The 27,305-nt window shown below is 38.3% G+C and overlaps 2 protein-coding genes across 6 annotated transcripts in view; one reads left to right on the top strand and one right to left on the bottom strand.

Moving 5' to 3' along the window:
* The first annotated feature begins 1,408 nt into the window (after positions 1 to 1,408).
* On the top strand, positions 1,409 to 17,259 carry AKAP19 (A-kinase anchoring protein 19). Of its 5 annotated transcripts, none has more exons than XM_087707851.1 (3): positions 1,409 to 1,878; positions 9,465 to 9,536; positions 16,803 to 17,259. In XM_087707851.1, the coding sequence occupies exon 3, from the start codon at positions 16,914 to 16,916 to the stop codon at positions 17,178 to 17,180; it is 267 nt and encodes an 88-aa protein (XP_087563977.1). In that variant the 5' UTR covers positions 1,409 to 1,878; positions 9,465 to 9,536; positions 16,803 to 16,913; the 3' UTR covers positions 17,181 to 17,259. The 5 variants fall into 5 exon arrangements, with proteins under 5 accessions (XP_087563977.1, XP_087563972.1, XP_087563979.1 ...); XM_087707853.1 differs by lacking the exon at positions 1,409 to 1,878 and adding an exon at positions 2,115 to 2,380; XM_087707846.1 differs by lacking the exon at positions 9,465 to 9,536 and having other exon boundaries at positions 1,410 to 1,878.
* A 6,830-nt stretch (positions 17,260 to 24,089) lies between these two features.
* HIBCH (3-hydroxyisobutyryl-CoA hydrolase) overlaps positions 24,090 to 27,305 on the bottom strand; it is a 55,492-nt gene continuing 52,276 nt past the window's right edge. Inside the window, exons 13-14 of the mRNA XM_087707840.1 lie at positions 25,367 to 25,400; positions 24,090 to 24,308 (exon numbers count right to left, since the gene is read on the bottom strand). Of these exons, the coding sequence (XP_087563966.1) occupies positions 24,193 to 24,308; positions 25,367 to 25,400 (150 nt within the window). The 3' untranslated portion in view covers positions 24,090 to 24,192. The remainder of the gene's footprint in view (positions 24,309 to 25,366; positions 25,401 to 27,305) is intronic.

The raw sequence follows: 27,305 nt of genomic DNA, 5'->3' as shown, positions 1-27,305 counted from the left end.
GTTGAATATTCCCATAGTTTAAGCTGCCAATCTTTTAAAGAAAGAATTAAATGTGCTATCAATAAAAACATAAAATAACCTGGTAGCATTATCAAATGCAAAGCTAATTCAGTATATTCTGTAGGTAGGTAAGATTTAATAATACATAACATAAAAAATAATTGATTAAAAATGAAATATCAATATTTGGGACTTGTTTCATTGTACAAGAGATCACCTTCCAGAATAATTGAACTTTAAGACATTGCCACCAGATACAGTAAAATATTACATCTTGTTCTTTTTTACATATGTAACAATTTTCTTAATATGTATTTTCCATTTTAATAATCCTCACTTAATTAAAGTTGGAAGAAAAATCTGGCCCAGTTCCAAGCCGGGAGAAAGATGCTGGAAATAAAATGAAGGCTGGCTGCAGGAAAGATCATCTGTTTATTTGGATGCCAGAAATTTGGATTCAGTGACAGCAGCATGTTTCCGGGGTGGCTGGCAAAATGGGGTTGAGATAGATAGGTTTTTATATATTCTTTGAGACCTCATGATTGAGATGTCTGTTCCTGTGCAACAACATGTCCTTTAATATTCTAATGGCTATTGCCAGATGCCTATGGGGTCATGTAGGGGTCATGCTTGGTTATACAGACAAAGGAAAAATGCAAATCCTGGGTGTTTGTCAGAGCTAATCTTATCAATTTTGGCTTGCCTAATTGTATTGCTTATTTGGAGTCTCTGTTTTGCTGTTTGCTTATGAATCTAATCTTTCTGAATTGTTACAAAATCTCTGCTTCTGCTGTTTTCCTATAGCAGGAAAACTGGGGCTGCTTTCTGACTTTAAGATTTTTCTCAATTTCTCCTTCAGGGGAAATATTTTATCCTGCCTCTTCTTATTATTAAAAATAAATAATATTTTAATTTTGGGGAAGGGCTTTCCTACACTAAATATACCAGTAGAAAAATATCTTGTACCAGTTTTCTTTTGTTTTCCATTGATAATCCTTCTATTGCATATCAGTTGTTCTATTTAAGACCTTATATGGTTTTCTTTTGTCTTGCTACAGTCATCTAATATTTCTTTGCTTTGAGGCTTACAAAACATTTTGCATCTCTAATAGTACTTTGCGTTTTGCGGTGCCATAACACAGCAGCCTAAATCTATGCTTGTCGTTCTTTATATTTAGATAAATCCTCTTAGAAAAGGTTGGGAAGATGAAAAGTTAATCTTTCAGGCAGAAAGCTTTGGGGTGTTTCCCCCCCTTAAAACCCAGAAACATGCCATATTTTCTGGGGAAATCTGCTTAATTTGGAGCTCTACCTAACTCTTTCAACGTAAATAGAAATCAGGTTCCCAAGCTAACAGATGTGTTCAAAATTAAACCCGACACATTCGAACCCTGAAATTTCGTAGCAAACTACAGAGAAACAGCCGCCCCACTCTTTGAATCCCACAGGCACGGGAGGAGATTTCCAAAAATGCAACATTTCGAAGAAGTGACCGATAATCCACCTGCAATTTTATTTGCGTTTCTTTTTATCAATCTGTCGTGACCGGGGACAAAATTGGAAAATCTTTTTTAAAAACATAAAAGCTAGTAAGGCTCTCTTCTCCTCCGGGTGTCGCTGCAGAATTAATACGGGCGGCTGGATTTGCAGATTGACTGAATGGTTAATTGTGCAGGTTAAGCGCATGGAGGATCGGGTGAATTGGTTGGGATTTTCGGTCAACAACCAGCAGCCTCAATTTCCTGAGTGGACCCGTCAGCGGATTCAGACGTTTTTAAGTCATCCCGATTTTGGGCCCGCTCGGTTCTGTGAAAGATGCGTCCCTTGTATGTTTCCAAGCGAGCGGGCGTTGGAGCCGCAGCAACAGCCTCGAGAAGAGTGAGTAGCCCAGGCAGAAAGACAATTTGTCCTTTTTAAAATTATTATTGTTATTATTCGTTAGTCGCTACGGGAGGGGCTGCTGCCTGGGGCCCTTTAATGTCTTGGCAAAGCCGAGAGGGGAAGGCTGCGTCGTGGCAGCCCAAGGCGGCAATTGCTCTGTGTGCAACCTGAGTGAAACCGGAGAGAAAGGGGAAGTTGGGCGCTGCCCCCAAAACAAACGGTGTGACGTTCCTGGGCCACAAGGGGGGGAAGAGCGATTTGTGGCTTGGTCGGAAGACGGCTCGCGTTTTGTTTTTCTGCCCAGCTGTCTCCCATCACGATCAAAGTGGCTGGAAAACTGTTTGCTTTCCCGGCGTGGCCCCAGCTCCACCCATATAGTCAGCGCTTCATATCTATTCCACCTCGTTCTCCCGCCTTCCCCGCTAAGTAGTTGGAAAGGCACAGCCACCTACTTACTCCGGTTAGCTTCTCTGAAGCCGACAAAACTAAGGCGGGGCGGGTAAGTGGGGGCTGAAGCGATTTGCAACCCATCCGTTGCCAAAAGGTGGGCTTGGGAGAGAGTCGTCAGCAGGGGTGGAGAGCAGGGCTGGATGAGTGGTGTCGCTGTGTACTTGCTGAAGAGGAACCGCTGGCACCGAGTTCCTTCCCTTACCTACTAGGTGTAAAAGCCCGTGTTTGCGCGCCCCTTAGTCCCCTTAGGCTTAGATCTTGCCCGTGGGGTCGTGCAACTCGCAGACCTCTGCTCTGGGGGCAGTGATGTGATCGCTGAAGACTTATTTGCCGTTCCCCCACCCACCCTACCTCGACTGCGATGTAGTTTATTAGAGGATAGAATTTGCAAAATAATAAAAAATATCCGTACACCAACAAATGCGGCGTGGTGCAAAAGGTTAGCACTTGCTTGTTTACATCCATCTTGGAGGCAACTACACAGTATTGTAGAGGGGAAAAGCTTGCTTGGTTTACATTGATTTAAACTGGCTTTTATCTACCTCGAGAGGATTTCCACCATCTTCCTGCCTGTAATTTACAAGATAAGGGCTAAACTGCAAGGTAAACATGGCTAAAAGGCAGGCTTGTGGATAGTAACATTTAAAAAATAATAATAATATGACTTTGCTCCTTGCTCAATCTAGGTGCAGGCATTGGTTTTACAAGTAACTTTACAAGTAACTTCTTATAAGACTGACTTAGAAATAGTTCAAAAGATAACAAACTAGGGCTCCCCTTCCCTTTTCATAAGTAAGTGATAAGAATATATTCTATTACTATGAAGTTAATAATAAATTCATAAGTTATAGTGAAAACAGCCAGCATGGATAGTAATTAAAGATATAGTGGCTAGATACTGAGAGACTGTGAGTTCCAGTCCTGCCTTAGGCGTAAAAACATATTAGTGGCCGTAGGCCAGTCGTTATCTCAGCCCTAGGAAGGCAGCAATGGCAAAACAGTTCTGAAAACTTTGCTAAGAAAACTAAGAACTCGTCCATTTCATAGCCAGTGACAATTTTGACTTGCAACATGTACTGAAAGCCAAATGCTATGCCTATCTAATGTGTTATGATCATGCTTGTTAATCAGTTTATTTCTTAATGTAATTTACATTCATAGAACTACAAGGAATATTTTGCAATCTGAGGAAAACTTTACCTATTTAAATTGCTAAGATTAAAACAATATTTTAAATATTTGCATAGTGAAAACAAATCTTGATTTTAATAACTCAATAGCAATAACCATTAAAAAAAAACAATGATCACTCAATAGCACCAAAGAGTTGAATCTTTTTATATAACCTTGTTAGCGGCTATCTTGATTCTTGTTTATATCAGTCATCAACAAAAATTTTGGGCTTCTGAAAATGGTCATTGTGTGGTTGCTAGGAAAACAGCAAATTATATTTTAGGAATTATGAGAGTGATGAAAAATGAAACTGACAGTAATGCCTCTATGCCAGACCTAGGCATGTTATGGTCTGCAAGGCCTCATCTGGCCCTTCAGCCGTCCCTGTTGGCCCGGGGGGGGGGGGTAGGGTGGTGGCAGGGGATGAGACGGGGGGCGGTGGGTGGTGGCGGCAGCCCTCCACAACAATCCCAGTTTATCATAATTTTCCCTTTGGGAAAATTAATTGCCCATCCATGCTCTATGCAGATCTGTGATATTGACATGTTTGAAATCATTTCTGGTCAACCAGCTGACAAAACAATTGTTACTAAATTCAGCCTTCAAAGCAGGCTCTCAAATTGAACATTTTCTTTGGGAAGAAGAACACCTGTAGAGTCAAAAGAAAGATGGCAGGAAATTCAGGACATAAAAAAGTGCTTCGTTACAAAATTTTATAGAATTCATATGACCATAGCTTGAAAGGTAACATTTTCTTATGTTAGGTGGCGCAGTGGTTAAATGCAGCACTGCAGGCTACTGCTAGATCAGCAGGTTAGCGGTTCAAATCTCACCGGCTCAGGGTTGACTCAGCCTTCCATCCTTCCGAGGTGGGTAAAATGAGGACCCAGATTGTTGGGGGCAATATGCTGACTCTCTGTAAACCGCTTAGAGAGGCCTGAAAGGCCTATGAAGCGGTATATAAGTCTACTGCTATTGCTATTGCTATTTCTTTTGAGTTATTCTCGACTCCTGCTGATTTCATCTAACCTACATCAATACAATTGTCTTATAAGTGGCTTTACAATAAAAGTGGATTTGATGAGTTGGCCTATTAATGGGTTAGCCATAATGTGTTTATTTAATTGCGTTATGTATTGCTTCAGTCTAGGTACTCTAGGACAGTGTTTTTCAACCTTTTTTGTGCAAAGGCACACTTTTTTCATGAAAAAAATCACGAGGCACACCACCATTAGAAAATGTTAAAAAAAATTAACTCTGTGCCTATATTGACTATATATAAAGTAATTCTCCCACGGCACACCTTACACTATGTCACGGCACAGTAGTGTGCCACGGCACAGTGGTTGAAAAACACTGCTCTAGGATATAGTAGTTACTAAAATTATTACACAACAACAATACAGTTTAAACATGTAGGTTGCATAGATTAGAGACAAACTTGTCTGCAGAAAGAAAAGTTGGTCCAAATTCGAGTTCATAAACTGATGCAAGCATTTCTACTCAAAATGCAAGCAACTGTTAGTGATTACTGTATTTATCAGACAGTATAGAGTATAAAAGGATAGGCATATATTCAATTGATTGGCAAAATGAAATAAAGTTGAAGAAAAAAGACTCCACTCTCAAACAAGTTTTGAACGGGGTGTGGAGGGGGTGGCCCAAGGGGTCTGTCAGGTCTGAATTTAAAATGTTTCACTGGAAACGTGATGAACTGTCGGTAATAAATGGTTGTTTACTGTGGGGGGACCGGGTCATTGTTCCACCCAAACTGCGCATTGCAGTATTAGAGGCTTTGCACGTAGGGCATCCTGGAATGGTCAGGATTAAGTCTTTGGCCAGGAGTTACGTGTGGTGGCCTAACATGGACATGGAGATAGAAGAATGGGTGGCTACCGTGCCAAGAGTCCAGACCAGCTCCCCCAGAGGTGCCCGCTAAAGAGTGGGCGCGACCTCAAGCACCATGTTCTAGGGTGCACATAGACTTCACTGGCCCAGTTCACGGCCAGACTTTCATGGTAGTTGTGGACACCTACTCGAAATGGCTAGTAGTAGTCCTCATGACTTCTACCCTGGCAGAAGCGGTCATCAAGGCACTATGGAGACTTTTATCCACTCACGGCCTGCCCGATGTCTTGGTCTCTGACAATGGGCCCCAATTTATGGCCATGCAGTTTGAGACCTACTTAGCAGCGCAGGGAATCAGACATGCCCAGCCGCGGCCTGGGAAAAGTTCCAGGAGCTTCCACCTGGCGAAGCTGCAGAGCCAACAGGTCAGTCCGACCTGACTGAAGAACTCCCACCAACTGAACTGCGCAGGTCTGGGCGAGCCACCAGAAAGCCCGCCTCCCTGCGTGACTATGTCACAAGTCGGTTGATCCCATCTAAGAGGGGAGGGGTGTTAGATACCAGAATCAGTTACAGTGGTTTACATCAAGGTCCTCTGTTCCGGCGGGAACAGAGATTCAACCTGATTGGTCGAAGGGTCTGACAGCTCCCTATAAGAGGGCTGCTGTCAGACTGAACCTTCGCTGGATTGTACATAGTTGTTTCTGAGTTAATAAAGAGCTGTTGCTGCCTAAGCCTGAGTGTGCCTTTCCTTTACCCGATCCAACAGTGAGCCTAGCACTGAGTTTGTATTCAGCAAAAGTAAATAATGAGCTCTGGTAATTGGATGAATTATAGTAGAATTTGAGCAACCAGTGGGATACTTTAAATACATCGAGCTGAAGGAAAAAAAACAATGGAATCATCTTGTGCCAATAAGGGAACATTTATGCTAGGCAGCCCAAGGCCACTCTTATTAAACTTTGCCCTATCAGTAAAAGTGGAAATGCAGGAGTGCTGTTACATTCTGTGACACAATAACTGTCAGAAAGAAGTAGACTTTTAGTAATATTAAGATTTGCTTTGGCTTTTTGCATGCAATTGCATTTCTGTACTGCATTTAAGGAATGGCTTTAAGGTCCTTTCCCCACTATTGAGTTAAAAGTGCTAACTGATCAAGTATAAGTATAAATAAAACAATACCCAGCATGAAATACACTTTCCAAACTGCTACTCCCCCTTCCTGCCTATTTTGCATCTGTGTGAAATCACACTTCAATGTTGTCTTGTGTTTCAAGTGTGCCTGTTTACTGTTTACTGTTTATTAAATTTATAGGCCGCCCAATCCCGGAGGACTCTGGGCGGCTTACAGCAACAGAAATTAAAAGAAATTAAAAACAGATAAAACACGACAAATTTAAAAAGACACAACATGCACCCAATCTAAGCGGGGCTGGATCTCAATCCAGAGGTCAACAGCCCCAGGCCTGCCGGAATAGCCAGGTTTTAATAGCTTTTCGGAATGCCCTGAGAGTGGGTAGGGTCCGGATCTCTGGGGGTAGCTCATTCCATAGGGCTGGAGCGGCAACAGAGAAGGCCCTACTCCGAGGCGTCGCCAGCCGGCATTGTCCAGCTGATGGCACCTGGAGAAGGCCTATCCTGTGCGATCTTATCGGTCTTAGGGAGGTATGCGGCAGAAGACGGTCTCGAAGATATCTCGAGAGAAGATATTGTGCCGCTCTTTACAGGCAAAGCGGTCAATTTCTCTCCTAGTTTTGCTGATATTTTCTATCACTATATTACAAACCTGGGGGTGGGGAATCTCCATTTAACAGGCATTATCACAGTAGGCCACACTTCTGAAATCACTGTGGACCTCTCAAGGGTAGCTTACTTTCTCTTCCACATACTGTAATATTTGGACATTTTCCAAGTTAAAATAATGTCAAAGAAGGAAACATTTGGGAGAAAATGCTTAGGGTTTGGGTTAGAGTTAGAAATATCTCCAGAATGGAAAGTGGCAGACCACCATCCCATGATTTTGAAGCTAGCGAGTTTCTGCAGAATTGAAGCTGTGAATTAAGACTGATCAGCTGCTGGGCAACTATTTCTGTTCATGGTTATTACAGAGATCAATGACTGAAAATAATACATGCTGAGAAGCTTGTTGGAAGCCTAGAAGGAAGCTGAGGTTAAAAATAGGAAATACGGTGGTGAGACAGGAATGATGGGTGTGAAGAAAACTTCGGGGAAGCATTGTTGATGGAAAGAGCAAAAGCTGGAAAAGAAAGGACTGAAATGGATGCTAGCTAGTAACCAGACTAGAGATGTCCCAACACCACACAACACTCCAAAACCAAACCTCTGATCAACTTTTCTATTGATAATTTGACTTTTCCTCCAAGGTAATAGATCAGTGTTTCTCAACCTTGTCAACTTGAAGATGTCCGGACTTCAACTCCCTGAATTCCCCAGCCAGCGTTCGCTGGCTGGGGAATTCAGGGAGTTGAAGTCCAGACATCTTCAAGTTGACAAAGTTGAGAAACACTGTAATAGATGAAACCTTCATATCAACAATCATATCTATATACACACACATATAAATACATTTACATATCTTGATTCTGACTTTGGACAACGTTGAAATAAGGGGAAAATACTTTTATAGTGATTCAACATTATGTAACTTAATAATTCTGTGGCTGGTGATGAAACAAAGGCAGTATCATGGGGACAGTAAAAATTTATTTTTGTCAATAAAACGTGTCCTGTTAAGTTGCAAGTCTATAAGCCATTATATTTGTCATCTCAATAGGATTATTTTAAAGATAACTGGTGCATACCTTTCAATACCTTTTGCCTCATTGTGTCACATCTACATTGATGTTAGTCCCACTCAGATTAGGAATTAATTCTAAAGATGTCTGAAATATATGCTCATATACATGACTTACATAATACATTGTCTGAAATGGTATAGAGTTTCCTGCCTGAGCAGGGGGTTGGACCAGAGGTGGGTTGCTGCCGGTTTGGCCCAGTTCGGCCAAACTGGTAGTGGAATTCAGGCCTGGGGCGCAGAACTGACAATGACCCAGGCCTGACACGCCCCCCCAAACCAATTCCCTCACTGCCGCTTGGGTGCTGCCATTTTGAATTTTAGTGACTGCTCATGCGCAGTTCACTGTAAATTGTTCTGCACATGCGCGCAGGACCATTTGCATTGAACAGTGCATGTGCATCCGCGCAGGTTACGAACCGGCAGTAATGCCGGCAGCAACCCACCCCTGGGTTGGTCTAGAAGACTTCCAAGGTCCCTTCCAACACTGTCATTTTATTCTATTCTATAAACAATTTATATTGCATAATGTTTGAAATATAATTTTTAGTATGCTGGGTAAGTTTGACTATAGAAAACTTTGGGTTATTTTACATTATACTGGAATTATATTTCATTCTTCATGTGTCTAAAACATCAATAAATAATGTCAGTTATTCTGAAGACCTTTGTTCTTTACCCTTACAATAGAAATACAGAAGTATCTTGACCCAAGGTTGCATTGCAAAAAGGAATGCATTTCAAAGACTGTGCAGTGTTTGAATATAAATCTTCAAAGGTTGGACATACTTTAAAAAGCAGTTACCGTATCTAGTTGTGTCACTGTAGCTCTTCAAACAAGCAGAATCTAAAGTAGTTTGTCACATGAAAAGCTAGTAAAAGGAAAGCCTTATGAATGCTTCCTCAAGCACATTCATCTCAGTACTACACGCTCTAAGGTGTGTGTGTAGAATTTCCCATTTCTGTGCTCTTTGGAATTGTTAAAACATTCAGGAGCACTCAGATTTTAACTGGATCTACTATTCACTCAGATTTTAACTGGATTTACTATTACGCTCTAATAGTGCTCCACCTCATTGCACACATATTTTTCAGTTGAGAATTCTTGCTAAATTGAGGCTAGTAGTCTGAAACATGCTTACCATAATGTAAATTCCACTGAAATTGGTGTGATTTATTCCTGCAAACTTGCATTGGCTTGGATTGTAGGAATCCAGTTGGGGGCAAAGAGGTGAGAGGAATTGTAATTCATTTGAAGCTATTATTTAACAAGAACAAATTCTCTCTTGCTACACAGGAATCTAAACCTGTTGCGCCTCATATTCTGTGGATCATTAGGAAAAATATATTCAAAACAAGATACTAATTGGTAAGTGGCTTTCATAAACCCTTTTAGAGATCATTGTGGTGACTGTTTCAGTGGAGAATCTGGCACATCTGCTTTTGTCATTAAGACAGAATATGCTTGCATATGCAAAGTTTTGTTTCGTGGTTTCATTATACTTTCATTATAAATCATAATAAAAGGAAAGTTACAGATCTAGCAAGCCAGTTAGGCTTGAGCAATAGGTAAAATCTTTACTGGATGCATAACATAGTTTGAGCAGAATGTTTAGGTATTCAGCTTTTCTGGGTGTTTTATTACCATTCTGAATTCTAATCACATAGTTCTTGTATATAATGTACAATGTAGGGTGCAGCTTTGCTCAAAATATGGAGCAAATTCAGCTAGATATTAGCCTATATTCCACTAGCGTGCATGGAGATTTAGACATTTTGAGTATGGCTTCTTTTTCATATCAGTTGTCTTCACTTTACTTTCACTTTCTAAATATCTGACAATTAAATTTTGTGTTTCGTACACTGGCTTAATTCATAGATTGTAATGGACAGAAGTTGGGGCTGGGAATGACGCCAGTTGTTCTGAGATCATACAATGAAAATCCTAATCTAAAGTGTGGTTGAATGTTGTAAATGATCATGTGGCTTCATAGGTTTCATTTAAGATAGTAAAGATTTAAATACAGTATTGTTAATGTAAAGTTGTTATGGATTTCCTACATACTCTAATCCATTAGCCCGGTAAAATAGTGGAGTAAAAGTTTGTACTGAGATTGGCTGTAGAGAAGAAAGAAGACTAACGTTAAGTTTCTACCCCCAGGTTGTCTCAAGAGTCTTAGAAGCCCTTAGTGTAATCATGACCCAACTAGTTGGCAACCAGTAATTGACCTTAACTGACTTGAAAAGCAAACAGGATTAGATCTGGTTATTATTTGAAGGTACCACCATGAAATTCCAGAACTCTAAACTAGTCTCTAAAGTTAGAAAAATATTCTGAAAAAAGGGAATAGCAAGTCACTTCTGTTCTGTTGTCAATACAATTGTGCGGACATATCCATGAAATCATCAAAAATGAGCTTTATTTGAAGGAGACTTTATTTTACATGCTCCTCTGTTCACTTTGCATGTAAGAAAAGAAAGTTTAAAGATTCTTCAGTTCATGGGTTGTTCTGTAACTTTCCATTTTGTTTCCAGGATACAAAATTAAAAATCTCATTAATTATTGTAGAGTTTAAACCAACCTTAGTTTATATTATCTAGTTTCCCCTATTAACTATGGTTTAAAATTAACTAGAAATGTAAATATTAAGAATATCAATGGGTTTTTAAATAGCTTTATATAATAATACACTTGTAAAAGAAGAGGAATTGCTTTTAATGGTTTTACAATGCAGAATAATAGAACATTGGTACAAATGAATAATAAAATAGGCTTCTAGTTTTGAAAGTTTTTTTAATGATTAATTGCAAAGACATATTTCTTTTAAAACTGGGATATAAGAAACAGTTCATCATTTGAGATATTGTAGGGGGAGAGCCTTATTTGCTGAGACAAAAAAAAATCAAGTGTCTGCTAACACCTTTTCTTACTAACCAATTTTTATTTAAAGGATTATACTTTCAGGAACTGCAGTTCACTTCATTAGATGCATAAAATAACAAGATTGATGTTGGGATGGTAGGGAGAGGAAAAGAAGCTGGTTATGCATTTGCAAATTATGTGGAAGACAGATTACAAATACCGTATCAACCGAAAATTGTAATGTGTTAAATTGGATATTCCAATTAAAATTAGAAATATATGTTTGGAAGTATTAAGAAAATATAGTATACTATTTTATTTGACCTGTTGAGCTAATTAAACATTCAGTGTTCATAAATTAATGCCAGTAATAAGGCATATGGTTTCTGTAGTTCTATTTCACCCTACCTATTTACCAATCTAGGTAAATGTTAATATATATTAACATTAGTCAATGAATGAACTGCCACATGCTAAATAAATAAAAAAGCCCTGCCTATTAATAATGTTTTTTTCATAACAATAAAAATGAACTCTGACATCATTACATTGATTATCATTTACTATTCCCCTGCCAACTCTCAAAGCGCTGAAAACTACCATGTCATAGGCATAATGCATGTTTTTACTGTGTATGTAATGATTAAATAATTTCTCTCATAACCAAAATCAATCAAAATGATTTAGAGAAATGTAGACACATCAAGCTATTTGCAGTGACTGTCATCTATGCCATGTACCCTCATGGCTCAATATTTTTCCTGTGGCATAGGAAAAACTTTCATTTGTATCAAACTTTGTTTAGAAGTTGTACATTAGCTTCCATAGCCAGCATTGCAACTCATGTTGGATAGCAGGTATTTTAGAAAGATAAGAGTTAGCCATTATAATGCATTGGCTCCTCAAAATGACTGTGAAAATCGTTAAAAGATTTTAGCGAGTTACACTGAATGAAAATAGTTATCTAAGGCAGTGTTTTTCAACCACTGTGCCGCGGCACACTAGTGTGCCGTGACATAGTGTAAGGTGTGCCGTGGGAAAAACACTTTATATATAGTCAATATAGGCACAGAGTTAAAAAATTTTAACATTTTCTAATGGTGGTGTGCCTCGTGATTTTTTTCATGAAAAAAGTGTGCCTTTGCACAAAAAAGGTTGAAAAACACTGATCTAAGGTGTGTGTGTGTGTGTGTGTGTGTGTGTGTGTGTGTGTGTGTATTTTCTGTAGAGAGAGAACATGACTGCACCAAAAAAATTACACTGTTAATTAGAGAATTCTGAATGTGTATTTATTGAGTAAAATTTTAGAGAAACTCCAAATAGTAAAGCTTTTGGAATAGAGTATACTGGGTATAAAGTAGGTAGGCTGCCGATAAAGCTGTATAGCATTCTGATTTTGAAAGGAAAAAATGTTTTAATTATAGTTGCATTTGTAGCATCTATTGCCCTTCTCCCTAAATGAAATACCGGTATGCCTTTTCCTTGTCTTCGACGCAAATATAGGAAAAGAATAAAACTTCTTTAAAGGTTTTAAAGTTCTAGTTCCCATCTTCTTGGGAGCTTGATTGCTAACTAGGTTGACTAAATGGGAATTGGAAATCCAACATCATTTAGAAGGTGCAGCTATTTCATCTTGATTTATTTACTTAATGTATTTCCTTTCCCTCTTTGGATCCTTAATGGGAGATCATGAGACTCAATAGTCTACCCTGATTGGCCATAGGAATGCATTTGATTGACACCAAATGTCATACAGTTTCCCCCATGGGAAAATAGAAGTAATTTCACAGATCACCTAGGAATGTAATATTTTTTTAGCACTTTCAGATTTTGATGCTGTACGATCTTCCTACAGATATAATTTTCTTTTTAATTGTCAAAGACATACATTGAAATACATCCAAGTATTATATAATTGACAGCAGAGGATGCTTGCATTAATGCACATATTGTGTACTTCAGTGCTAATTAATCTCCTGTTCTTAAAGCATTTCCTCTTCAGTGAACTGTAGCAACAATTCGGGATTTGATGAAATCCTCCATAATTGATAAAGAATGTCTCTGAGAGCAACACCCCCCCACCGTATGAAAATTATGTCATTTTTTATCCAACCCATCATTTCCTTAGAAGTTTTATATATCAGTAATTTCAGAATGATCTTCTCTGTAATGAGGATTGCTTGATTAAATTCATTTTTCTTGGCTCATATACCAAATTCTATGTGTCTGAGTAAAGCTAGCCGAGATAATGATCTATTAAGAAATCAAAAAAGGTTTGCTTAGCATAATCATTTCTCAGGACCAGAAGATAGTCTTAAGTCTCTTCAAAATAAACAATGCTTTGAGATGTATAGTCAATTGGTTTAACTTTTCTATTATATAACATTGGTGGATATAGTACTCTAAGTAACAAATGCAGGATCAGAATTAATAAATGCCACAAAAAGTTTACACTTTTAGGTATGAATTATATCCTGACCAATCCTTACTTTTATTTTAAACAGATTATACCAATATATGTAGTCCTCAACTTATGACCAATTGAGCCCAAACTTTCTGTTGCTAAGTGAGATAGTTGATAAGTAGGTTTGGCCCCATTTTACAACCTTTCTTGCAACCATTGTTAAGTGAATCTGCAGTTTTCAAGTTAATAATAAGTTGCAAAGTAAATCTGGCTGCCCCATTGATTTTGCTTGTCAGGAGGTTAAAAAAAAGTGATCACATGACTTCGGGACATTGCAGCTGTCATAAATGAGTCAGTTGACAAATGTCCAAATATCAACTCTTGCAGTTACAGATAAAAGCTATGTGCTAGGCAGTACATTAAGGGTAGGGACATGTTTATGTATGCTGTTGTGCGCGCATGCACGCTTTCAGCACACAAGGACAAAAAGGTTAGCCATCACTGGCCTAGAACATTAAGTGAGCATCCAATGATAATGTTTAGAGACATACGCAATAATCAAAGCTAATAATTACATATTGGTTTAATGTTAGCTAGCCTCGCCATTAGCCTTTCCCAAGGTGCAAATTCTTAGATTTGGACTCAGAATGAATTTGAGAGGCACTAGGCTGGAGAAGATTGTATTGGACCATTTTAGATCTTCCGAAGAAGTAGTTCTCATCTCTTGTTGGAAGAAAGTATTAACTAATATTTTAAAAGATCGAGGGCTTGTGGTTGACTTCAGTGTTAAATATATTTTTGGGAAAAAAATATTAAGCCTAGTTCAAAGCCATTAGTAATATTTAAATACCTGGCTATTCCTCCAGGCATTTGTGCCAGGAAATTGAGCAAGCTGTGTGGATTGATTAATTTGTAATGTTGTTTTCTGTAATTAGAATTATTTCTCTGATAACAGACACTTGTTATTTGGTCTGCTGACTTTTTTTGTTTCAGTTGGTTTTAATCTTTGCATACCACGCAAAGATCAAATCCATGTGGTCGCTGGATATATAAATTGAATGAAATAATAATGAATGAAATTGAAACTGATAATATATATTGCATAATTTCAGTTTCATCAAGTTTCTGAAGGTACCTTAGATGCTAAACTGTTCCATTCTTATAGCTTTATATAGATTTAAGGTTGAGTTGACATTGTACCATTTGGAGTGATCTATAGCAGTGTTTCTCAACCTTGGCAACTTGAAGATGTCTGGACTTCAACTCCCAGAATTCCCCAGCCAGCATTTCCCAGAATTCTGGGAGTTGAAGTCCAGACATCTTCAAGTTGCCAAGGTTGAGAAACACTGATCTATAGGTTGTACAAAGTCCTAGACGGCCACAATTTGATTTGTTGCGCCTATTTAATCTATAAAAGGAGTCAGTTGTTGCAAGGTCAAATTGTTAATATTGTTTAGAAGAAGCACAGATTCAATAAACAAGGGGTAAGCTAATTTTCAAATTTTAATTTTGAACATACAAGAAAGGCTACCCAGAAAACTCAGTCTGTCACTTCTCAGTTTAAAATCTATGTTATCAGTGGTAGCTGGTTGATGGGGGAGGGGCTTTCCACCTCTTCACCTGTGATTGGTCTAAGTGCTACATGGTCATAAGGGTTTTATGAGCTAGAATAATACCACATTTCTATATATAGTATAAAGTAATCTTAATGAATCTGAACAATATTGCAGTGAGTATCAGTATTGATTGCTGCTTAGGGCCCAGCTGAGTATGGGTTTATAAGACTTGTTTGTATGCTAACACTTCGAAATATGCAGAACAGGTTTCCATACGCTCCACACAGTACCATAGTGTTTTAAACAACGTTGTGTCTTCATGAGCAATTTAGCACGAACCATTCTGCTTTCGATCGATTTTCTAGTGTTGGGTAGACTATTGTTAGATTCAAGGTCTACTCCTATAGTGCAATGAATTGTTGCTGCAAGGCTGCCAGTATTCAAGGAAATTCACATCTTCTGCTCCATCTCGTAAAAGATCACGTGGGTCAATGTAAGCTTTTTAAATAATTGAGGAGTGGAGGGACAAGGCAAAGCAGTTAGCTGAGAGGCAGTTCTTCAGAAGAGGTCTGCTTTCCTGAGGTTTTATAACTGAAGCATGTGGTATTCAAAAATTGCTAATGTGAATTGCAATGTACTTTCATGCATCCATAACATTTTTTTTTCTTCCTGTCTTTGTAGCTGCTGTAATACTTTGCCAACAGCCTATTGACTTTTCTTAAGAAGTAGTTAAGAGAGTCTAGGAAGTAATGGCTATAATGTTAATTTAACATAATACTCGATGTTTGCTGAGTTACGAATTTTATTTATTTTTATTTCTTTAACATCCATAAGTGTTTAGTGGACGATGTGTTATCTGGGTCAGTATATTTTGCATACAATTCTGATATTGATATTACCATTTAAATATACGTAATCATACTTTTTCAACTTCTAACATTTGTGTATACATAGTAATCATAACATGCTATTATATTTCAGTATGCATATTATTTTCCCAATTTCTACTTTCTACTACTTTTTTCCTAACACATTAGAATAGCCACGTTAAAAAAGTATTCTACGTCTATCCATCCATGGATGGATGGAAGCTCATATTCTTGATTCCTGTTCTTTATCTTACCATTGAAAATGTAATAAATCAGTCTGAGTTACTGAATTTTCTCCAATGTAATCTTTAATGAGGGATTGCTGTGTTAGTATGCTGTAGCTACTTCCTTTGATTATTAAATATTGCATATCCAAAACCAATTCCAACTGTAAGTTGAAACTATTGGTAAGGTCATTATTTCAAGCCCAGTTCGTTATAAATAGGAAGGAGGTACGATTTTTGAGTATTTATTGTGGTAGTTAAGATGCTGACAAGAACTCAGAGCCGAGGTGGCGCAGTGGTTCGGTTGCAGTACTGCAGGCCACTTCAGCTGACTGTTATCTGCAGTTCAGCGGTTCTAATCTCACCGGCTCAAGGTTGACTCAGCCTTCCATCCTTCCGAGGTGGGTGAAATGAGGACCCAGACTGTGGGGGCGATATGCTGACTCTGTAAACCACTTAGAGAGGGCTGAAAGCCCTATGAAGCGGTATATAAGTCTAACTGCTATTGCTATTGCTAACTCGGCTGGGAGTCTCGAACTCAGATTTATGAAAAACTAACTAGTTCCATTTAGGGCTGAAATCAAAAGAAACTCCCAAGATTTCCTTCCTACTGGAATTTTTTTTTTTAAAGAAATCTGCTTTTACATGTGCCAAACGCAAAAATAAATGGAAGAAGTAACATTCTAAACCCTGCAATGTTAATTTCTTTTTACCCACAGATATTGGGAGAATTGCATACTCTCATCTCTGCTTGCAAGAAAGCGACATACCCTTCTAAAGGACAATACATCAAGGCTGACTGTGCAGCTAAATTGAATAGCAGTCGTACCATGGGATGTATAAAATCCAAAAGCCCCTTCCCGCACACTATTCTAGACGATGGAAGCAGGGAAGTCGGCAAATTCGATAGTGGATGTAACCTTGAAAAATCTTCCCTTATTCAGGCAAACTCTGAGATGCCATCTCCAACAAACACTGCAGTGCTGGACTTTGCTCACCGTCTTTCCCTTGAGATTCTGGATCAAGCTGTGAAGCAATGGGCAATAAATGAAAGCAAATACAGTGACATCCCGTTCATAGAAAGCGATGAGCCATGAACTGCAGGGCTTGGCTTCCTAACATGCCTGCGAGGCGTCTCGTGTTTTGGTGCTAGCACAAATAAAGCAACATTCATATGAGAGCAGTTGTGATTTTAAAAGTCATCATACATGCAGCTAATCCCGACTGAGGTAACTTTTTGCCTTTAGGTGCAGTAGAACCACAATAACGTCCAATGGTTCTAGGGCTAGTATGTAATTCAGTATTCCGGTAAGTCCCATTTCAGTATCTACAGCAGTGTTTCTCAACCTTGGCTACTTGAAGATGTCCGGACTTCAACTCCCAGAATTCCCCAGCCAGCGAATGCTGGCTGGGGAATTCTGGGAGTTGAAGTCCAGACATCTTCAAGTTGCCAAGGTTGAGAAACACTGATCTACAGTATAGCAATATAACAATGCAACAGAGCAAAGTATGTACCCTTAAAAGCAAAATCAGCCCTCCCTCAACCAAATAGCCATGAAGGTTTGGGTCAGGGTGTCAGAATAGGGTTTTAGCTATATAATTCCTATTGAGCTAAATAGCAGGTGTCACGCGCACGCCAAGCCCACCCCAGCTCCGCGAAGGGAAAAAAAAGACATCATGAAACGTCACGTGGTGGCAACGTGACGCCGCGTGTTTGACACCCGTGCGCTAAAGTATCTTGGAAAAAAGAAAGTAAAGGGAAATATTGGTGCTTAACTTCCCTGTTTACATAAAGGGGATTTAGTTACTTAACATGAGTCTGAACCCTATCAGGGTGATATGTGAATATCAAAGGTTGCTTTCCAAAGGCATCTCACATCTTGTGGAAGTGAGACTAGTTATTTTACAATTTTACTTGGTTGAGTGTGCTAAACTCAAACCAAAGAGCTGCACGGATAGGTTTTATAAACGAATATAGAAAAAAATTACATTTAATAGTTGGAAGCAAAAAAAACCTGAAATTACGATGATTTTGCAAGTTATCAGTGTACTAAAAACACTGGGAGGGATTATTTCTCTTAAATTATCAATTATCAAGGGAACAATAGGAAGAGTAGACAAAGGGAAAGCAAAAGTGCAATATATAATAAGTGTGGCAGCTTGTATATATGGATAAAGGTGACTTGAAAATGTGGGAATAATATATTAATTTAGTATTAAATTAAGAGAAAGCACAGCCTTTGTTCTCTTGGTTAGTCAGGCAACATAATTAACAGTTCAAAGGGAAATTATAATACAGTAATAGTGAAGAATTGCTGTTCCTAAACTAAACTCTATGTTATTTTCTCTAAATAAATACACCACTCCTAGAATAGCAGAGTATATTTTCAGTACAGAATTGAAAGAGGCAAGGCACTTTTATATAAAGGAGAAAGCTTGTCATTTTGTTTGGGTATAATTCATTATAGCAAAAATGTCACCCCTAATGGTTTGAAATTACGCATTTCAGATACTTTATAGTGTAGTTTCCCTTTGGAGCAGAATGTTTTGTAGCAATTCTTTTGTCAACAATATTCAATAAGCAATTGGTAATTATTCTGGCAATAATACAATTTGACTTCTCTAGAGCCAGAACTCCTTCAGTTCTAATACATGTACACACATATATATTCTACATAATATTATCCCATTTGTGGGTAAGGGCCAAACGCAATTTTACGGTGAATGTCAGACTGACTTCGTATTAGATTTTATAAAGGCTATACTATAGCAAGAGTTATATAAATGTATCATCACAAATGGTCTAATTATGATTATGCCATAAAGTCATTGTTGCTCTTAGCAATCACATAAAATAGATTTTATCCATGATGACCTGTCTCTTTTGGAATTGACAGGATACTTTAAAAAAAATATTAATTAGGCAAATAATAAGGATACCAACTGAGCAATTTTACATTTTGCAGACTGGCTCTCATTTCTCTCTTTCTGCTCTTGAAGAGATAACAACAGCAGTTTCCACAGGATCTTCTCAGAAATAGATATGGAGATCCAAATCTCAAGTTTGAATTTGAATCTCTTTACATAGGTTAAGTAGGCTAAATCTATTCTGACCCTTATTTGTTAAACCACAGTAGCCAGTTTTTAAATCATTGTTTGCAATTTGACTATCATTTAAGTAACAGTTTAAGGAAGTTTAAGGAAGGAAACTACTATTGTTTTTAGAATACGCATTTTCCTTTTAATTAGTTAATTGCTTGGAGTTATATTTGAATAAAGGAAAAACCTCCTAACTTTGTATTTTTATCTAGAACTCTATATGAGAGTCCTAAAAAGTTTGGGCTCTTAAATATTCATATAACGATTACTCATCTATGAAGTAAATTGGCATGTTTAGACAATCATGTCCAATTGGGAATGAATATTATAAGATTTTATTTTATTTTAGACAAGAGTGTTCACTCTGATGCCTGACAAGACCTTGCTAAAACCTTTCAAAAATCCAGTGCCAATAAAATGCTAAATGTACTACTAAAAATTCTCAGAGTACCATTTAGACAGGATGTTGGGTGGAATGAGGAAAACAAACTATCACTCATGCTATGAACGGAATGGGACAACTCGCCATGGCCAACTTGCTGTAGGACAACTTGCCATAGGACAATTTAACAATAAAATTTAATTATTTGAAATAAAATTTAAAAATATTTTTAATTTTAGTCATTCACATTTCACTTTGTTCCTCCTTTCTTTAATGATTCTATTTACAACATTTCTTGGATATTTGTGTAACTTCTGCCCCACAGCGAGTTGGCCTGTGGCAAGTTTGCTGAAGCAAGTTGGCTATGGTGAATTGGCTGTCGTAAATTGTCATAGACCCTGCTATGAAATATATGATTGGTCAGAATAAAATGGAAAACGTCTCCGTATTTCTGTTTTCAGATTTTTCAAGAATGCAACACAATGTTTGGATTAAACAATCATTTTCTAGTGCTTAAGTCAAAAAGGGAACTTTCTTTGAAGCTGGGAAATGGCTGAAAAAGGCAAGGCATAGCAAATTAGGCAAGATAATTATCTTTTTACCTGATCATTTCATTCCCTCCCTCCCCGCTTTAAATGAAAAAATGCTTCAGGAAGAAAGAATAAAATTCATCTTTCTAAACAGTCTAAAGAAATGGATAAGTGTGGTGAATATCCCAGCAAACAATAGAAACATTCACAGCAATTTATGGGTGAGGATTGCACATGTATGGACATTTCTCTACTCACTGAGGCTAGGAAGAATTTCCTTCTATTTCTTAAAATCTTGATTTGAAAGGCTACAGGTAATTTATTACAGCTGTATGATGTTCTGTTGTGTCACTGTACTTTGTTACTTCCTCATGGTTTCTGAACACATTTCAAAGATTTCCCAGTTCTTTCTGTTGTTTTTTTCCAGAAAAATCTAAACTCCAATATTATTACATCATTTATTGCCATGGAAACTTGTGGAAGAATGGTGATAGGACCTATCTATTTATTTAAAGATGTATACACAGTTGTGATATAATTTACTGGTTAATCACTAGTTATCTTAAAAAAAACAAAGTAATTAAAATGGTCATGTGAAAAATAATCAGAACAGAAGAATATTAAAATGCTAATAAAATGTAATTCTTGAATAGGACCGTATAATGAAAGCATATGGGGCTGTCTGGCGTATGTGCATATGTTGTATGTACCCATCTTCTAGGGATTACTTACACAATAGCAGTATAATAGTGTTTTTCCTTACAAAATATTTCCACATCCTCATCTTTCATCAAGTAATGATGATTGGTTCCCAAAATGTGCATTTTTTTAGTCATAAGCGTGAGACCATATCTTCACCATATAGTTTTGAGGTAAGTTTTGTTTTGCTGTAGCTGTATTTCAATTGCAGTTATTTAGAACAAAACCACTTTCTAGTTGGATAGTCACAATTCTTTTATCTTTCTAGGATTTCTTTCTTGATAAAAACCCTGGAAGTAGATTATCTAAACCCATTTATTTGGCTTTTGGGCTGGGATTTGGTACAGAAATAGCCCTGATTACACTTGTAGATGGGCGTGACCCATCAAAACCGCGCTCGACTAAGCTGCACCCAATTAAACCGTGTCACTGACGTCATCAACAGGGCGACAACAGCCAGCGCGGAGAAAGAAGGGCGCTTTAAATAGCGCTTTGAAAGCAAGCCGATTCAACTTAAAGTAAGGGTTAGGTTTAGGGTTAGGTTTAGGGTTAGGTTAAGGGTTAGGGCTAGGTTTAGGGTTAGGTTAGGGTTAGGATTAGGTTTAGGGTTAGGTTAAGGGTTAGGTTTAGGGTTAGGTTAAGGGTTAGGTTTAGGGGGGTTAGGTTTAGGTTTAGGGGTTAATTTTAGGTTTAGGGTTTACAGCGTGCTTCTGTCTCTGCGCTGTTGTCGCTCTTTTGATGACGTCAGCGACGCGGTTTAGTCGGATGCAGTTTAGTCGAGCGCGGTTTTGTGGTGGAACCGTAGATGGGCTATATAAATGAGCTATGGCAGAACCAGGATGGTGGTGTGAAATTCCCCAAAATTAAACAATCAGTTCTTGCAAGCTGGAATGAACCCGCTCAAGCATACCACTGGGAAGATCTGTCTCTAATTCAGTTCTACCAAGACCAAGTGCTGTCACAATCTGGATATTTCATCTTTAACTTTGACAGGGTAGCATCTCCCAATTCAAGAATCATAGGCAAACTGGGAGCGTGGACTCACAGCTCTTGCTCAATGATTAGATATCAAATGTGGCTAGGAAGATTTTTCCATTGCTTCACCTGGTGCGCTGTTGTTTCCTAGATTGGGAAGCCCTTCACACAGTCACTCATCTCTAGTCATCTGACAGCTAGATTACTTCAAAAAGTTCTACATGCGGGTGTCCTCGAAGACCACTTGAAAGCTCAACTGGTCCAGAATCAGTGTGGACAGCGAACTGAACTGACTGACTGACTTCTGGGTCCATTTCAAGGTGCTATGTATGACCTATAAAACCCCAGCTGGCATAGATACTGGTTATTTGAGGGATTGCTTGTTTCTTATGGTGTTGGCCTATCTCTCCAAGTTCCTTCAATTAAGTGATGCTACTGGGACCTGGAAATGTGCCTTTTCTGCTAAAGTGCCTGTCCTGGGAATGAGGCTCTCCCTGATCTCTAGGTGGATCTCACTCTAATGGAATTCCAGAGGACTTTAAAGACCTGATTCTTTGCTCAGGATCTGGGCTAGGATGGCTGGACCTAGATGCCTAGTACTGTATATGTTTTGTTATGCTGACTCAGATTTGCTTTCTTGTTTAATATGGTATATTTTCTAGTTTTTGATTATACTATTTGTTATTTTGTTTTCATGCTGTAAGTATTGCCAATTTGTTGAGGTCTGACTCAACTTAAATACATACAAATGAGATATTTTCCAATCATAGTAGGCTAATAGTTCTTTGAAGATAATTCTGGATGTAGAGATTCATTCAGATTTCATTCAGGCCTTGTGAGACCCCTAGGCCTTGGTATCTTCTCCTGCATACTGTTTTATACTGTCCGTCTACCAGCCAATGCCATCTGGCTGCGACCCGGGGGAGGGCCTTCTCTGTTGCAGCTCCGGCCCTCTGGAACGAACTCCCCGCAGAGATTCGGACCCTCACCTCTCTCCAGGCCTTCCGAAAAGCCATTAAAACCTGGCTGTGTCGGCAGGCCTGGGGTTGATGAGCTCCCTTCCCCTCTCGACAGGTGTGGTTGCTGGCTATCTCAAATATTTGTTTTGTATTTGTGTGTTTCCTTTCCTGCTTGAGTTGTTCGCCGCCCTGAGTCCCTGTAGGGAATAGGGCGGCATATAAATAAAAAATAAAATAAATAAATAAATAAAATATAGCCAGAAAGTGGTTTTACTTTGGCTTTACACACATTTCTTCTATTTTATTCTGGAGAAGAAATCCCAAATAAGACTAGAAGCAGAACAACTGAAAGTATTTGGGAAGAATATATTCTTTTAAAAAGGAATCCGTAACAGTTTTGAGTGATTTTTAGATCATCTTAGAAGTGAACTAAAAGCAGTGTAGCTTTTGTTTTATTTTAACTAGCTGTACTATTATCTTTTTTAGACACAGTTTGTTCTGCTACAGTTACACGGATCCTGTTTACTTTTAGATTAATCTAGTACCCGTGCACTTTCTCTAATATGCAAAACCTAAGCTGGTGAAAAATATAGTATCAAAATGTTGGAAAGGAGCTTTGATTAAAGATGCATCACATGCCCCCGTTACCACATGTACATGGTCACAGATTTGACTTAGGCAAATCCTTTCACATATTAGTTTTGTCAGTGAAGTTGAAGTGGTGGAAGTAGCTCAGGGGTCTTCGTGCACGTGCGCCGGCGGCGTCCTCGTGCAAGTGCGCAGTGCACGCATGCGTACTAGCGTCTGTGCGATACTCCAGCTGCTCCTGGAGGATCGCGCAGGCGCTGTATGCGTCCTGTGCATGCGTGGAAGCGCAGAACTCGTCAAAACCGGGTAAGAAACGCAGGCGGGCGGGTGGACCCTTCGGCGTTCCCGGAAGTTACTTACTTCCGGGTTCGCCGACCAACCGGTTTGCGGGGACCGCCGCGAACCGCCTGAAACCCACCCCTGAAGTAGCTGTACCTGAACTACAGGGGGCAACTGCAGAACTTTCTGAGTAACTATAGTCTGCAAATTAAAAAAAAAAACCATGCAATTTTATATTAAAGAGAACTAAGATATATTGCATTAATACTAATTTTGGACAGCTGCTCAACTCTCCTTTGAATTAGTGCAGTTGATTCTTCCCATATTTAACTGTCCATAGAACAGAAATTGTTTTAGCTGACCCAGAGTGTTGCGTTTTACATTGTTTTCACAGAAAAATGAAAACGTATAGGTACCAAACTCCTAGAATCAAGAATGGTGTTTGTCTCTGAAAAATATAAGTCCTCTTCAAAGCATTTCAATCAATTCCAAATCTTTTTTGTTTTTAACATGATGAAATAATTTATTGGATTAAATTCATCAGACATTTTATTGGGTTATATAATACAGGCTTTGATTTTACATTAGTAACACATCATTATAATTTGAGGTCATCACTTCCAAGAGACTTGAAGCATGAGTCCAAAAATTCATCTGTTACTTCTTCGAGAACAGCTGGCTTCCATTTAGGGGATTGGTCTTTGTCGATAAGTACTAGTAGAGAAAAATGTTTTCAGTTATGCTTTTCTTAGTCATATTGGAAAGATCATTTTATATTATTCTTAGCATGTATGAAAGATAAACCATTGTAAAGATCAGTACATTATGTATGATTTATGCATTTTCTTTAGAAGATGGAACTGATTCATTGGATTTCTTGAATAGAAATATACCTTATATTCCCATCTCCTGAAAACAGAATGACTGAGAATCCAATATTAAAGCATTTATTTATTTAATGGAGTTTTTTTTTGTGCCAGCCCAGTAGAGGCATTTTATTATTTGTATTCCTAATCTAGTTAATTTCTGTCAGAAAGAGCAGTAATAATAAATGATTATTTTTTAAGCCAAACACCGGCAAATTATTTAATATAAAATACTGAATCTCAACTCAGTCTCAGTGGCGAGTCTTTATACCTCCCCCACATTGCATGTCCTTACCACCAGTGGCTCCAAAATCCTCCGCACTGTTCCTCTATCCAGCTATAATGCACTGAGATGTTTCAATGATAAAACTCCTCATACCCTGGAAGGCGCATTGAGCCTTCTAAAATACTCTCCCTGGCTAAGTTATACTCACCAGTTATATGGCAGTTGAAATATGCTTCTGTTATAGATTTTGCATTGGCAAACCATGTGCCTGGAACAATCTTACATACTAGCACAACCACAACAGAACATTGTTTTTCTTAGAGCAGCTCAATTTTGCATATTCTGCTACCCAGTGAAATAGGAAGCAATATGCTTGATGTTCTGAATAAATACTATTTTAATTATTATTTAACTCTTATTTTTATTAAAATATTTTAGTTAATTTAGTTAATTATTTTGTTGTTATTATTTTCTACCACCATCTTGATTACTTTATTAAAACTGTCTCAAATAAAAAGAGGTCGCCAGATAATATATTTGGCAAGTATCCTAGAGAAATGTTGTGTCCAAAGAGCATGTCTTAAGCTGTCCTTGCCACCTGTAACTAATAGTTTCTGAAGAATCTCACTAGGTCTGCATTGTAAGGCATTTGAAATGGGCACTCTGGCTTCAAATTTTACCTGCTCGGACACCTTCATAGAAGTCATGGCCTCGCTGTAAGATAAAAGAAGTCATTAGGTAATTTTCCTAGTATATTTTGAAATATAATTTTCTTTCTATATTTTGTTCCCATAGCAATTTTTCACAAGAAAAATATCTTCCAATAGGAAAGAATATCTGCAGCTCAGGGTTGAATTGTTGGAGTCCTGGAGTTAGTTGGTTGCTTCTGGATGTTTCATTACATGTTGCTTACTTGGGTATCAAATGTCTGTGGGCAAACAACCAAGCTCAGAGAACACCAAGAACTCCACACAGAAAAATATCTCCTCTAAAAGGCCACTTTTTGTATATTGATTTTCAATCTGGTAACATTTGTAGCTTGCGTCTTTGAGATTCCGGGATGAGATCCCTATGGAAGTGTGAGATTTTGCACAGGATCGATGGGAGGGTTGTTTGATATAAAGATTACTACTTGAAAATAAGCCGTTGGTGGTTTTTCCACTGTTGATTTCTGAGCTTCACATACAGAGCATGAGAGAATAGCAAGGCTCACTTACTGGTGATGAACAGCCAAGTCAGTGGAAAACTGATGGCATGTGCACCTTTCAAATGAAATTATCTCACTCGGAGTGCATTCCAGATGATAATGCCAGAAGTTCATCTGGCAGTATGACAGATAGCAGGAAGAGACTATATTGGACATTGCATCACCCCTGCAGAATGAGTCTTCATTGAGTATAGTGGTAGGGAGTTGTAATAATATGCTAGCTAGATGAGCCAGTTGCTGTACTGGTTAAATATCAGGTTAAAAATCAGGAGACTGTAAGTTCTAGTCCTGCTTTAGGCAGAAAGCCTAAAGATACAAAGCTATAGAGCCGGGTAACCTTGGGTGCTCTCTCTGATGCCTAGGAAGGAAGCAAGAGCAAACCATTTCCAAAAGACTTGTCAAAAAAACCTTCAGGGACTAGTCCAGGCAGCCACCAGGAATCCAAAACTAACTTGAAGGCACAGCAACAATATGAACGTTCCCTATCAACCAATGGGAGACAAGAGGAAGGAGAAAATAGGTTTTTCTTTGCCTGTAACATAGCAACAGCTTTTGAATCTCTCGAAAGAACCAAGCATAGTCAATACAGAATGCTAAAGCTCGACAAACTTTCAGAATTATAATGTAGTCTCAAGTGAGGGGTGGGGAACCGAGAAGAATGGGTAGCAATGTTTTGATTGAGCTAGAAACTCAAAATTAGTTCAGGAAAAAAAACGCACATGCATTTTTAGCTGAGTGGAACACAGCTTTATGAAAGGCACATAAAATGGGGTCATCCTGTAGTATATCTGCATTATGTTGATGAGATAACCAGAAGCAAGGACACTTTCCAAGGTACAATTTATGGTTGTTAATCCCTCAAAAGATTTGTTTTGTCAGTACTTGACAAATCATAAGGACTTCACTGAAGTGACAATGGCAATCCAGGTTGTTTTAGACCTTGAATTCATCTTTGTAAGTTCTTTCATACATTCTGTATGGGAGGGGGTGAGAAAAGAGATGTCTGCTACACAAAGCCACAGAAAGTTGTAGCTGCCAAAAAATAAAGCTTAAGTTAAAGAATACAAACTCCTGGAAAAAAACAGGAGAGAAAGTACACCATTTAGCTTAATGTCTCTTTTCCCACAGCCCACAAGACAGTAGCACCATCAGACATCAAGTGGATCTCAAATGTCGAGATATATGTGATTAAAGTGTGATTGGCATGGACCCTTCACATCTTGGCTATCATCCTCTTTATTAGGGTTAATATGAAACAATGCTGAACAGAGCCAGTGAGAGAACAAGAAGCCCTGTAACTTGCGCTGCAAGGATCAAATGCTAACTTTTAAAATCAATGGTACAAAACATAATTACTCAGATCATGGAGTTCAGGCACAAAAGGGAAGCTAATTCTCATTTAGGAACAGTAA

This window comes from Thamnophis sirtalis, unplaced genomic scaffold (genome assembly GCF_051295495.1).
Source record: "Thamnophis sirtalis isolate CommonGarterSnake01/CBP01778 unplaced genomic scaffold, rThaSir2_p1.2 scaffold_1, whole genome shotgun sequence".
In the NCBI taxonomy this organism is placed as follows: Eukaryota; Metazoa; Chordata; class Lepidosauria; order Squamata; family Natricidae; genus Thamnophis; species Thamnophis sirtalis.
Note: the sequence above shows the minus strand (reverse complement) of the source record. Positions and strands in the feature narration are given on the sequence as shown.

Excerpts from the sequence above, each read along its gene's own strand:
- AKAP19 (XM_087707846.1), top strand. The coding sequence starts at position 1,816 with ATGCGTCCCTTGTATGTTTCCAAGCGAGCGGGCGTTGGAGCCGCAGCA. Across the intron at positions 1,879-16,802 it reads CAGCAACAGCCTCGAGAAGA|ATATTGGGAGAATTGCATAC; the intron begins GTGAGTAGCCCA and ends TTTTACCCACAG.